Here is a 14346-nt window from a genome sequence, read left to right as displayed (position 1 = left end):
GTACATATATAGCAACAATTGTTACTGGAGCGGGAAAACTACAACTATATAATAATAATAAAAAACAGTAACAACGGTTTATATGTATAAATTTTAATCTGACATAAAAACAGCGATATAAAAATAATACCATCGTCCATATATACCACTAACCACAATGGACTGTAGTACCCTGCATTACGATTCTGGATAACTAACGTCTCATGCTCCCTTAATCCGTAATTTTCGAGCTCTAAGAAGCACCATAATTCACTTAATACGAGAACAAAAAATATTAAATAATATAAAAGCAATCGTTAGTAAAACAAAAAAGGATAATGAAGATGGTAGATGTCGCAAAATATCAGCTGCAATTATGTGCTATCTTACTGATAGAGCATATATGGCTTCAGCGGTAGTGGAGTTTATACATATATACACATATACATATGTAGTACAATGCGTAAGTATCAATAAGTATAGCCAATATGCCCAGTTGTTGGCGGTCGATCAAATAGCGATTTGTTTATACCTAATAGCCATCTATTTTAAATGAACAGAATGGACTTTTCAATCATAAAGAAATTGGACGGCCATTGAATCTAGTGGTTGAATTATTCCTGCTTGAACTATAAAATATCAATTGTAGTCAAATTGCTTTATATTGAAGTCTTCATTCTAGGCGAGCTTGTTTCCATGTTATTAATTGGCATAGTTCAAATGGTCTCCAATAACGGACTAGGTTCTATAACTAATAAAATAGAGTAAGAATAATTTTTATTCAAACGTAAACTTAATATTATTATTATTAATGTATTATTTCTGATTCTATCGCTTTGCAGATTGCAGATTCATTCTAAAAGACAAGGAACTGCGTTGCTGGATCTTTAAAAATCCGTAGGTACTATATAATAGTGTAAACATAAAAGCATTAAAGTTTTTCTTGTCTTTACTGACTGAACAAATTTTATACTGAAATTAGGTGTGATAATATTGTATATGTAGATTTGTCTCAAAAAAGCAGACGAAAACACCAGTAATATTTACCAAGTTGTACTCGTATTTATGATTTAATGTGAATACACACCACAAAACAGGTACATAGATACGAACGAACGATATTTAATATGATAAAAGAGCAAACTCACATGACACACGTTGGCGCATAGTCTAAACAAGTAAATTTAGAAACAAGAAAATTTATAATTAAAACTCTTTATAGGCTTTTGTGACGTAGGGACTGCTTCTTGGTTGGTACATACGAACTGCTTTTTTATTTTTATGCTATTCAGTAGTTTGTATTATAAATATAATACAAACTACTGAATACACATTTTTACATTTGTAAAATCTAAGATTCTACTTATGTTTGGAAATAATAATTTAAATTGGGCGTTAGACACAAAAATAACTATTAAATAATACATAACATTATATCCCGAAATGCCAAAAAGTTGAAGAGTCGCCGGAATTTAAAATAGTTATGACAAATGATACCCTTCATGCGTTGCCATTACAGAGTGCCAAGATGCTATGCCTCTGTAGGTATCTCATTACTATCACATCTCAACTATTTTTACCTCACCAGTTTTCATCAACAAACTGAAACAGCTTACAAAGAAAGCTGCTTGGCGCCAGAAATTGGTAAGACATAATACTACAGACAATATAATATTGTAATACCCACGCAGACGTCTTTGTACAAAGTCTATCTGGGTACAACGTGGGCCGAGGATCTGGCCAAGATCACTGGAAAGCATTGGTTGCGAGCAGCGCAGAACCAATCGTCCTTGAGATTTTTGGAGGAGCCCCATTTTTTTCAGCAGTGGAAATTTTCCGGGTTGAAATGATGATGATATCTCAGTAAAACTCAGACTTACCGATCGTCCGACTTCTGTATTCGTTAATTGTGCGTTTATCCTAGTGTCTTGTAAGTATGCGGCGAATAACCTGAAACAATAACATGTAGTTAATTCTAACAACATAAATTCTGTCAACAGTTACTGCGCATGCTTTATAACATGTCAGAAATAAACATTGATACAATTTTGTGCGTTATCCATTGATGTAAATATTGGGTAAAAGGTATTGTTCCTTTACCAGTGGATTGGATGTGTTTTTGTCATGGATTAATATGGATCCTGCCCTGCCTGTGCTAATGGTTTATAAATTGAATTATTCGATAAATATATTTTCATTTAAGTAAATAACTTAAAAAAAGATTAAAGTAATCTCTGTATATATATATATATATATAATTATAAAAGACTTATCTTAATCAGTGAACATGGTCTATTAATGAGCAATAGTTTCTAATATTATTGATACTTACCTGTACTCATTCCATAAGAAATAATTTACGATAATTGATATAATCAGAAAGAAATCAATCGGGGCAAAGCGATCGTAAACTGTTAGATTTAATAATACAAAAACGTGTTAAGAATAGAACAAGTTACACTTATAAGTCAGAGTACCTTAAGAATTGGGCCTTAAGGTTATCCTCGATCTCAATAATAGTCAAAATTATTATTCATAACACCTATTCGTAACAAAGGGCTCATTATAATTAATGAAGGTGTCAAGTAACAATTATAATTTCCGTCACAAACGTTTGTTCTTTATAGTGCCGATAAAGACGCTTTTGAATACAAAACTATAAGATTATATCTGGGCAGGATAATACCTATGCAATATTAAACGGTTGGTAGTCACGATTACACGATTAATTTCTCTGCGGGAACAGTGGTACCAACATTATAATGTAGGATAGTAATTTCAACTGCATCTTCGTCTATAAAACGACTTACACACGACACTAAAATCAGATGCAATATTGGAGCAGTGGTGATGAGGGGAAAATCGACGAGTGTACAGAATTTTTTTTATACCAATATTGTGGCAATGAAGCACTCGGTCCATCTGATGGTAAATGGTTACTGAAGCGTATGGACACACACGAGTTAATATCGGAGAAGTAATAGGGAGCACCTTGCATTCGTTCATGTAACGAAAACGGGACTGATGTCATCCTCATCACCACTGTTCCGATATTACCGTGCTTTTAGTATTGCAACTGTGTCGTTTAACAATGTCCATCCATCCCAAATACACGTACTACGTGTAAGTATGAGTCTTGAAGTTTTTATATTACATGAACAAAATACAGTTATTTAGTACCTATTGTAAAGCTTACTTCAGTATGTGAATCTATCGTAATGAGTTAATTGTTCAGGGTTATTAAAGAAAAATATTAACAGTGTACATAATTCCAATAATTTTAAATATTTTATACACAGTTGCTCATTGCTCTGGGCTTCCCTTTACCCCAATGTATAATCAGCATGCAACAATATTACAGGACATCTACAACCTTTGTTGATTTGAATCACTGAATTTGTTCTTATCTCGATTGTGGTACTTGAATATTTTAAATGGCTTTTAGAACTTCCGTATGCATTTATATTCACTAGCGTCATAGTTGCAGATTCGAAGAAAAGATTAGATAGAGACTTTGTAAAAGTATTATACATTAGTCTGTTGCCAACAACTTTGCTTTGTTTTAGGTAAAAGATAGCCTATATTCTAGTGATGCAATCTATTTTCATGTGAAATTTCATTAAGATCCGTTCAGCCGTTTCGTCGTGACAATGCTCTTTCATAATTAGTAATATTCAAAAGAATACCAAATACATACTAATATTATGTATTTGGTATTCTTTTGAATATTACTGAGTAAAAAATATATAATAGTTATATTGTTACCAGTACCTACTTATTTTTTATTGCTGTATTTATACAATGAAATAATACCAAGAAAATATGAGTCCAGATTACATAAATATTAAGGAAGTACAACATAAGTATCTACGTCATTTGGAGCACAATTGTATCCAAATATGAATTCATGCTAATTTATCTAATACGGTTGTCAACACAATTTGCCCAATCATCTCTACGTAGTGATTACTTGCTTAGTGATCACTTGATATTATTCAAGTTTCTATGTTTGACTTGATTTCTTATTGAATATTTAAGTAAGATATATTTTTAGTAATAGAATAAAATTATTCATTATTACCAATAATGTAATAGGAATTAGATCAGTTTATCTATGTATTTCTTTTAAATTGATGATTTCAGCCCTTAAATAAAATGATATTGTTATCTCCCTGTCATGCGCTGTATACGTTATGATGGTCACGATAGAATGGGAAGAAGTCAGGCCAGTCAGCACATTATGGCCAAATCACCTGATATTTACCACCCTGATTTCCATGGGTAAATTTCCGTGAAGGCGCGTATAAAATCGTTATAGAATATGTTCCTAGTAATGGGCCAATAGTCATATTTTTTTAAGGAATAATAAAGGAATTGTGCACACGTCTGTGCTAATTGTATACGGTAGCGGGGCACTGGTAGAGTATGATAAGCTGAGTACTAGAGGTCAGAGATGGCAATTTCATCAGGTATTTTACATTATGTTTTCCAGCGGGAACCTCGTGGAGATGATACAATGCTAGCAATGGGGTTATTAATCCAGATTACTACCAATTCCCTTCCCTCCAATTACTTGGTAGTAATGATGTATATAAATAGTATTCTTTATGTCTAAATTGAGGCAAAATTATTTTCAATTTTGAAATGCCAAGGTAATGAAGATATGATCAAAAAGTTTTAAATAACTAACTAATAACTAATTATATTTAATTTAATTAAAGTAATCAATAACTAATTCGGTATATATTTTTTTTACAAATAAAGTATCTTTTTATATATAAATAATATTTTACTCTAAATTTATGTGTTGTTAATTTCCGTCAATCAATTTCATCAAAGACAATAAATTAAAAAAAAGTGTAATAAATTTAATTGCATTCAATTATTTCCTCTTAAATTGCAGTAGATTGACATATTAATACTGATACTTAACAATTTGCGTAAATATACTCAACTAATAATGGCCTAGAGGCAAGACATGAAACAAATTGATGTTACGACGGAAAAGTGATACAGATCTACAATGTATTCTCTAAGATCTATGATACACTCAGAGTGATAACAATCTAATAGTTGTTAAACGAGAATCACTAGATACTAATCAATGTTTTAATTGCTGCAATAAACACTTAATTTGGATAACTGCACAGGAGTACAGTAAAAGCAAGTCAAAAGTAAATACAATTGTAATCCTATGGTAATTCTAATATTAAAGGAATTTTTAGTTATATTCTATTTCGTAATTCCCAAAGCAGCAAAATGGAGAGAATACTGAACTATTGTTCATTTTATATTGAAGTAGAAAGTTTTAAATCTATTATTTTGCGTGAATACACATTAACAAGTAGAAGAAGATAAGAAATAAAATGTCTCAATTGTAGTCACAAAAACCTCAATTCATACAAATATTACAATTTCTTAAATGCATTTATAACCCAAAAAAAATTACATTGAAACTTATGTACTGTGTTGTGGGTTATAAATGCGATAAAATAAGTATAAAGTTTTAAAACTTAACATTTCGGAATGCTTCGCTATATACAAAGTAATTATTAATACATTTAAAAATACTGTAACGTTCGATTCAATTTTATTTAAGAGGATGCATTAGATTTATAGAAATTCTCATAAAAAAGTACAACACAAATAGGACGGCAAGAATAGCCAAAATGTTGTTTGATATCAACTACATATTGGAACAAAGCTCTAAAGCTATCATATCATACTACTAGTGTTATTGTTTATTTATTTATATAACATAACATTTATTTATATAACATACTTTTAGTGTTATTGTTTATTTTTTTAATGAAATTCATGAATGGCATCTGCGACACCATTTTCATCAGTACCATCAGAAATAGGCCACTTTGTGTACTGTTCATACGCACCAGTCATCAAGGAGTGTTCGACAGTCACGGGCGGATGGATACTTGCGTCACCCTATCGACAACGTAATCTGACGATAAATCATTGGATTTCTGGATCGGAATGAGATCACTGGTAGAATCTTCGCTCGATTGAAAGACAGGCCTAATTGTTGCAACGTTTGTAGATTATCTGGTTTTAATTATTTTTTATGGAGTACAGTTGACATCGGATGTCATTGGGTATTTATCTCAGATAATTGTGTCATGTAGTCGTTATGTAAGTCATATTATTTAATTCAATTATATACGAGTACATTACTAATGGTGGTAAATCAATTAATGGGGATAAAACGTTAACAATATATAAGATTCTATTGCTAGCGCCATCTGTTATTTGAATAATTAATTAATTGATAAAATCATTGAGGTGTTTTAAAATTTTTCTTAATATTCATTATTTCCCTTCAAAGGTATTTTTCCTAACTTTGGCCTAAAGGTAGAGCAATATGTAACAACATATACTATGAATATTTCATTTTTACATATAACATTAATAACAATCAGTTGAACTGACAGTTTTCGCCTCATTACTACTTTATTAGATGTGAAGGATTAACAACTAATAATCCTTAACTCCACTTGTAAAATTTTAGAATACCGTCTGTTTTTGTTGTAGTCAGTTATTGACAAGCACTATATTACAACAAAGAAAAAGATATTATTGTAAATTCAAAATTAGGTATAACAAAATTCTTTACGATTGATGGGTTAACTTAAAGAGATGACACAAACGTATTTTGTTTTTATTTTATAATTAATTAATTTGTGTGTATCTCACAAATAAACGCGTACATCAGGTCTATAATTTATTTACTATTTTCATTACAGTTTTCTGCATAGTAGATATATTCACAGTTTATGTTTACTGTTGAACTGATGGCTTCAATTCTAAAATAACAGCAGCTCTAAGTTATTTTGATGTAATAACCAGTTGGTATATAAAAGCAACATTACCAGGATATCTTCAATACTTGTAATCCCTGACAGGTAATGTGTTTTGTTTCAATCATGAATGCACGGCTCGATATTTGAGGCGTTGATTTAAAGGTATGTTGTTTGCATATAATTTACTAATGAATTATAAATACGAAAATTAGTTTGTTTGATACTACTTGCCGATATAACGCTCTAACGGGTTGTTTTAAAATTTCACATAAACATAGTATTCAGAAGATAAACGTTGTACTGGTAAATATTGTCGAACAAAGTCTGAAATAAGATTTTTGATAAACTTTTATTTATTTCTAAATATATTATTTTGTTGTAACAGTAATTGCAGTTGTGGGTCACATGGGTTCAATTATTATTGAAATTAATTTCTCTATAATAGGTAATATAGGTGTATGTATAGTGTATTGTAAATATAAGTCCACCGAAATAATTATAGTAAAGCTCCGTATAATTACGAAGTATATATAATAGTTTAACTGTAGAAATCGTACAAGAACAATCGTTTCAATCGAGAATTGTTGGTATTGCAAAATCAAAACTACAGGATTATAATCGGTACATTATAAACATTATACTAAAATACTATTTTGTAGTGTAACTAATTGATATATGACTAGCTTATATTTGATAATACAAGGACGAGGTCATGATGATTTCATCCCGGTTCAAAGGTAAACGGACGTCTTTGGCGCCACGGCGCTTACGCAAATATCTAACCAAATATCAACATGGTTATAAAACATAAGTAAAGTTTGATATTTACAATGACAGATTTTTCTTTACATACAAAAGCTATTTTGAATATTCTATGTTTACAAGATAAATAACAAACAAACTTCAATGACTCATTATTATTATATATCTGCAAGTACATATAAATACATCTAGATACATATTATATTATTATTATATATTGTATATAACTTTATGTGCCATATTATTTATGGTTATTATAAAGATGTTAATTCCTTAGTATCGGTATATCCCTGACCTGACCTTATTTAGATACCGTTAGTACCACCATGGTATAAATTTTGAACAGTACAGATTTATCAATCACGGATTTTATTGAACCCTAATTAATTGTTATTAACATAATAGTCAACAATTTATAGACATAACCTTACACTGTTATGTGTTTAATTAAAATGAGCTTTAATTATAGTAAATAAAACGTACTTAATATTATGTTGTTAATTTTCACTTCCGTTTGCCCTTCCTCTCTTCTCTTTTTTAATTTTATAATATAATAAACAATAAGTACTCAGCGACGCTCAGTACGACGCTATGAATAAACATTTTAGAGCTTTCAGCATAGAATACTAGAACAAGTTCTTAATACGAGTAGCTATATCTAGTAAAATTATATGTAACAAAAAATATATTATAATACATTTCTGATATAGTATGATAGATACTTAAAACAACTATAAATAAAGTATTTAATTTTGGGATTTTTTCTTTTGGTTATTTTTAGAAACGAAAAGGTATTGGATTCTTTAAACAAATGTAGATATATTATAATTTAATACAGACCAGTAGACCAGTCCAGCAAATATGAAGAGTTTATTAACAAAATTATGTTTCTTACGCACCAACTGATGTTTTGAAACTACAAATATACAAATGTTGTGAATGAATACAATGTTTATGTGCTGTATGCCGTTTATGCGTCATATTTCATTTTCATGCAAGAAATAGAAGCAGGAATTTATAAGTTAATTAAACAGATTATATACATACAACTTTTCTCGTTCTTTAAGTATTTAGAATCAGTGTTGTAAATGTATATATAAACATATAAATTTTTTACCACTTTTATTTGTAATCTGAAATGGCAAACTAACTAACAGCCCACCTGACAGTAAGTGGTAACCGTCACCTATATACATGAACAGCACCACCGGCGTCACATTACCATAATAGTAATATCACTCATGCGTTGCTATTCTGAAGGTACAATATGTCATACTTCGATACTATGTTATATCTATTATATCATTGCCTAAGTAGTCTGTCCTGGAAACCGTCATACTATATCCTGATAAATTCGTTAAAATGTAGGCAATAGGTAACTAAGTTGACTTCAGGTCTTACAGGTCAGGTCTATTCTGCCCCGCCAGCATGGTTCTAACGTTATCTATAAAACGGCCGGCTAATAATACGGCCCGGCTATGAAGTTATAGGCTGAATAATATATGGTTTAAGGCTTATAAGAAGATCCTGAAAAGGAAAACAACATTTCTACAAAATATTTTTAAGGAATTAATAAAATTTCTTTATTGATTTCATAAACACAACATTTTTTTTTAGGGTTGTTTTAATTGTATACATTATACGTATAAACTCAATATTTACCATGATGATTTTATTTATGTGCTCCAGATATTTAAGCCGAAACGTAACAAAGATGTTTGTAATATTATCACGCTAACTATCCTACAATAATATTTATAATATGTGTACAATTACAATTGTAATTTACGTAAACAAACAATACATTAACTAAATAGTTTAATTAAAGTAGGTGCTCGACCGTAAACTGACACGTGAAATTTATGAGATAAATATGTTAATAAGACTCTGACTGACCCTAAACAGAAGCTCTTCGGCCATTTTATTAATATGTTTTCAAAAGAGATAAGAGCAGCCCTTTATGTAAACGACCATAAAAATAATTGCCGTAATTCGTCTCAATCGTTTATGTTATAAAATTAGGGTTGTTACACATGCTTGTACTAGCAAAGCGAATATTAAATCATTATCCGGTTAACAATATCATCATAGGGTTGCGCACCTGGGGAGAGAGAGGAATTAATAACTATTAATTTGAATGTCTATTATAAATTATACTATTTTGTGTAATTGTAGAGAATATTTACTTCAAATTTATTTATATTAGTACCTTTACATCGTTTGTTGCCTCATCACTCATCACAGGAGCCACAGAACACGATATTGTAATTTCAAATTCGTTTCCAACACGATTTCTTTGTTCACTAATACGAAATTACGACTGTACAAGTATCTTTGTATTTCCAAACGTTGGGTAGGAGAGATTGCTAAAAGCATCAAGCCAGCTTATTGTACAAAATTTGAACAAAGTTTAAATAAGTATAAATAATTATTTCTTAACATCAAGACATAATTCTTTAATCGGAATTAATATGTAAAGAATCAATAAATGAAGCAGCTATTGATCACAAAGAAAATATTTGTTCAGATTAACGTGCGGGATGATGCAATGGGACGTGACATCATGTCAATCTGAATCGCGAATATTTGTACCACCGCACCCACAGAATAATAGCAGACTATATCGGTCAGGTCGACCATAACTGCTATTGTCTTTACCCAAACTAATTGTAGCAATTATAAAATGCTATCTATAACTTTGACGACCTCGGTGGTCTAGCGGTCTGGCACATCGCTTTACGTCCGACGGTCGCGGGTTCGATTCCTCGCACGGCACAAAGATTTGTATTCATGAGTATGATTGTTTGTATCGGTCTGGGTGTTTTCTATGTATAAATGTATGTATTTAAGGAAAAAATATCTATGTATTTGTATCAGTTGTCTAGTACCCATAACACAAGCTTTAGCTAGCTTTACTTGGGTCTAGATGGCGCTGTGACTGCTATTTAAAAATGTATCACTATAGAGTTTCTTGTTAGTTCTTCTCAACTGAAGTTGTTAGCCGAATTGAACGGTAGTGATAAAAAATTTTGACGTTCATAAATGAACGACAGAAATGTTCTGAATACATAAATTATTTTTATTCTGACTTTGACACTGATATTGTAATAGAATCCAAAACGTACACGTATATGCCTAAACTATTGGATCGAATATGATTTTTGTACAGAAGTAAATGTAACCTTGAAGACGGTAATAGAGTTTTTCATACGAATAACTTATAGGGAAACTTATAGAAACTTTTATTCAATCCAAATTACTACAAAGCTTGTAGAGATATCATTTATAATAAATAAACTATGGATATATGTTTTTTTACAATTTATTTTAAAAGGACGTGAAATGGGTTTGTGTATATAAAGTATAGAGGTTTCAAAAATCAACACGAACGCGAGAAATGCCGCTGGTAAAAGCTAATGATGTAATAAAATAAAGATTTTTTATGTCGAAAGGTATGAAAAACTACAACAACTTGTAATTCGAAAGCCAGGGCAAGTGGGTCTAAAAACAAGTAGTTTACGGAGTCAATACTCGCTAGCGTCATATACTAACATCAGATTCATTTGCATTTTTACATACAACGTCTCCCAGTGGTCGGTATAGAAACTAAAAATAACCTTGTAGTAAGTACTGTAATTGAATAATTCATTTCATTATAGTTCACACATAGGCACAGAATACACATGTTTATTTTTACACTTTATGTTTTAGTTACATATTTATAAATTAATAAGAAAAAAATTTATTACTATTTTTTACCTATACATTTCAAATTATGCTTAACAATGACTTTTAAATAATTTACTACCATTATAATACTATATTTATTACATGTGCTATCGAGATAGACATTGCAAAAACTCGTCTACTTGGGTTACCTCAAACTAACCAATTTCAGCCGCCAAGCAGCTATTTTTGCTAGTTTCTTCAGTTGTGGTTTGAGAAGATAGTGAAGTTACTGGATTCTTATCCAAACAACGATATCATGGGCATCAGCTGATAACGTAATATCCGTGGTAATGTTAATGAATATAGGCGATAGAAACGATTTATCATCAGGTGAGCCATTAGCTACCATCAGCTTGTATGATATTCCAGTCACAAAAAAAAATATTAATATAAATGTGATTTTAAAAGTATTACATACAGTACTGTGTTAATTAATAAATTTTAAATATGTTATAATAGGTATTATTGCTGATAAGGTATACAAACCTATATCAATATATACAAAATAACGGTTGGCTGATTAGACAGTTGATGGTCACGGTCAATGCACGAATGAATACACCCACTCGTTGTATATGCATATATATGTTACCTTATAATTTGCATTATTTAGATCGATATATACGTATATGTATTAATTAGTTACAAGTAATACTTACGACGAGCGAGTAAAAACAGGGCTTTCATGATTTTAAAGTCTTTTTTTAATAATTCGTTACTTACGTCTACTGCTTATTTCAGTCTACTTTATTTTTATTTTATTCTATTTTTTTTATTTATCGGTCAGTCTAATTGACAAATAGTGATAATCTACTTGTTTAGTAATAGTACAGAAACATAATTTATCTACGTACGTCTTTTTTACTACATAGAATAAATTTAGAATCCGAAGAAATTTTTCTCTTGATATCATTCCGAAAACTAAGATAACCTTCGAAGATGTCTAAAAGACATATTTAATTTTACATGGCAGTGTCATTCCTAATATCTCAAATTCATATATTTTTCTACTTATAAAGTTTACTGTGATTGATTTCGTATATGAAGTTCTTTTTTTAATTCAATAAATTTTGGATTCTTCCTCGTGTTACATAGATACAAAAATTTAATTAACCAATTGTTCCATCGATGGAAATATTTAAATATTTCCCATGTCTGCAGGTGGTGCCTATGAGCGCTAGTAATCACTTGAGAAATTCCGTGCATTAGGACGGAGGCTATATGAATGGATACAGAAAATTTATGTAGGTATTCATTGTTGTTAGAGGACCGGAAGCAAATGCGGGTGGCATATATAGTGAGGAGGCGATCATTATGGTAGAGAAAGATTCACTAGTTGCCGCAGCAGCTGCTGATGAAGAGAATCTCCAGCGAACATGGAATTCATTTGGAGATAATGTGCTATAAAAAATGTCTGAAAGTTTTTAATAAACGTATAATTCAGCCTTCAAAAATAGTGTACTTATTAAACATATTAATTTCCGCATATACAGTACTAATTAGGATAATACAAGTACTATCTTCACGAATCGAATGGCTTAATTCTCGTTTATTAAGGAGCGGTTACACCGTTGCATTATTATCACAGAGCGTGAGTACACTAAGTGAGTAACGGTGTGTTACAACCTAGACTCGCAATTAACAGGGTCTGGTTTGAAATGGGACCAGCTGTTGTATACGGACACTGCTTGCCCATACATTGTAATAGCTTATCTTTTAAGATAGGTTTATGGGTGAATGAAGCCAATATTTTTTAGTAACTGAGTCCGCACCTTCATTCCTATATAACTTTTTTTTTCCGAAACGATAGGAATAAAACAAACACTAAAAATATAACAGTGAAAACCGCTCTCAAATCGGTGAACTCGTTTTTGAGATTAGTTCATACAAACGCAACGACAAACAGATAAAGATTCTAGTAATCATTGTTTTGGAATCTAATATTTTATTACAGTCCTTCAATAAAGTTTTTCTCATATATCTTTTATGTATAAGTAGCTAACAGTTCTTTCTTTGGATAGAAGTGTCTATGGATATGTCACATAATAGTCTATGGAAATGAAATACCACGTAGGAAAGTACTAAAATTTATCATGGCGCAACGATACGTCATGCACATTAATACTCCTGAGGATTAAGATCCTGCTTTAGTGCCATATCATTTTACTGTAATATACTTAAATTATATACATATTTTTACCTTTAAACAAGATTGAATACTGCCGTGCAGAAGAATAATAAAAATACTTTTTATGCTATGTCTACAACAAATGGTTATCATAAACAATACTTTCAATTGAAGATTTACATATGTATATCTCCCAATTTCGAAACTTCTATTTTTTATGTGTAATGTGTACCCATATATAAACAACCACCTGCATCTCATGGCACTGTCCGTGTAGAGTAGAGCCTTATTGGCTCTCTGATAATATTCCCATTTCAACCCTTCCATAAATTTAAGAATTTAAAATCAGTCTAGTATTTTATGTGCCAACAATTTTATGAAAATATTATTTTACGCTCTCTATAATATTAGTATAGCTGAATTAAGGTATCAGCCATGCGTTCAAAGTAAGCGAAATGATGTAATACATATTCTGAGCCTACATCAAAAGTGCAACATACTGGCATCTATTATGGTGTATGCAATTAATGCAGTCATCGATATATGTATAGAATTTTAATGATAAATTGACGCAATTTCACCGTGATTATTCACCGTATAACCATTCTGGTTACTGGCGCCAGGAGAAATTCCGTTAGATAATCTAAATTGATCGTTCCTCTACCGATAAATTAAGTCATAGGCCCTAGTATAAAATTAAGGTTTTTAAGAATTACTTAATATTTTTTACCACTTGGCATGGCATCTTAGTTCTCTGCAACATATAAGGGCGTATTGTCAGTAGTGATGTTCATGTAACTATGCTAGGGGCCGGTGACTACTCAATATTAAATGGGACATTAGGTTATTTGCAATTTCTAGTTCCAACTCCTAATGATAGTTAAAAGAGATTTATATTTAGAAGTGGATATTTAAATAAAAATAATTGACCAT

The 14346-nt window shown here is 30.7% G+C and overlaps 2 protein-coding genes across 2 annotated transcripts in view; both read right to left on the bottom strand.

Moving 5' to 3' along the window:
- Positions 1-14346, bottom strand: part of LOC131853861 (thrombospondin type-1 domain-containing protein 4-like) — a 116790-nt gene that overhangs the window by 66223 nt on the left and 36221 nt on the right. Inside the window, exon 3 of the mRNA XM_059204931.1 lies at positions 1860-1929. Within this exon, the coding sequence (XP_059060914.1) occupies positions 1860-1929 (70 nt within the window). The remainder of the gene's footprint in view (positions 1-1859; positions 1930-14346) is intronic.
- Positions 1-14346, bottom strand: part of LOC131853863 (proteasome subunit alpha type-4) — a 182936-nt gene that overhangs the window by 154850 nt on the left and 13740 nt on the right. The window lies entirely within an intron of this gene.

The sequence above is a fragment of the Achroia grisella genome, unplaced genomic scaffold (assembly GCF_030625045.1).
Source record: "Achroia grisella isolate CSIRO2021 unplaced genomic scaffold, CSIRO_AGI_Agris_v1 utg906, whole genome shotgun sequence".
In the NCBI taxonomy this organism is placed as follows: Eukaryota; Metazoa; Arthropoda; class Insecta; order Lepidoptera; family Pyralidae; genus Achroia; species Achroia grisella.
Note: the sequence above shows the minus strand (reverse complement) of the source record. Positions and strands in the feature narration are given on the sequence as shown.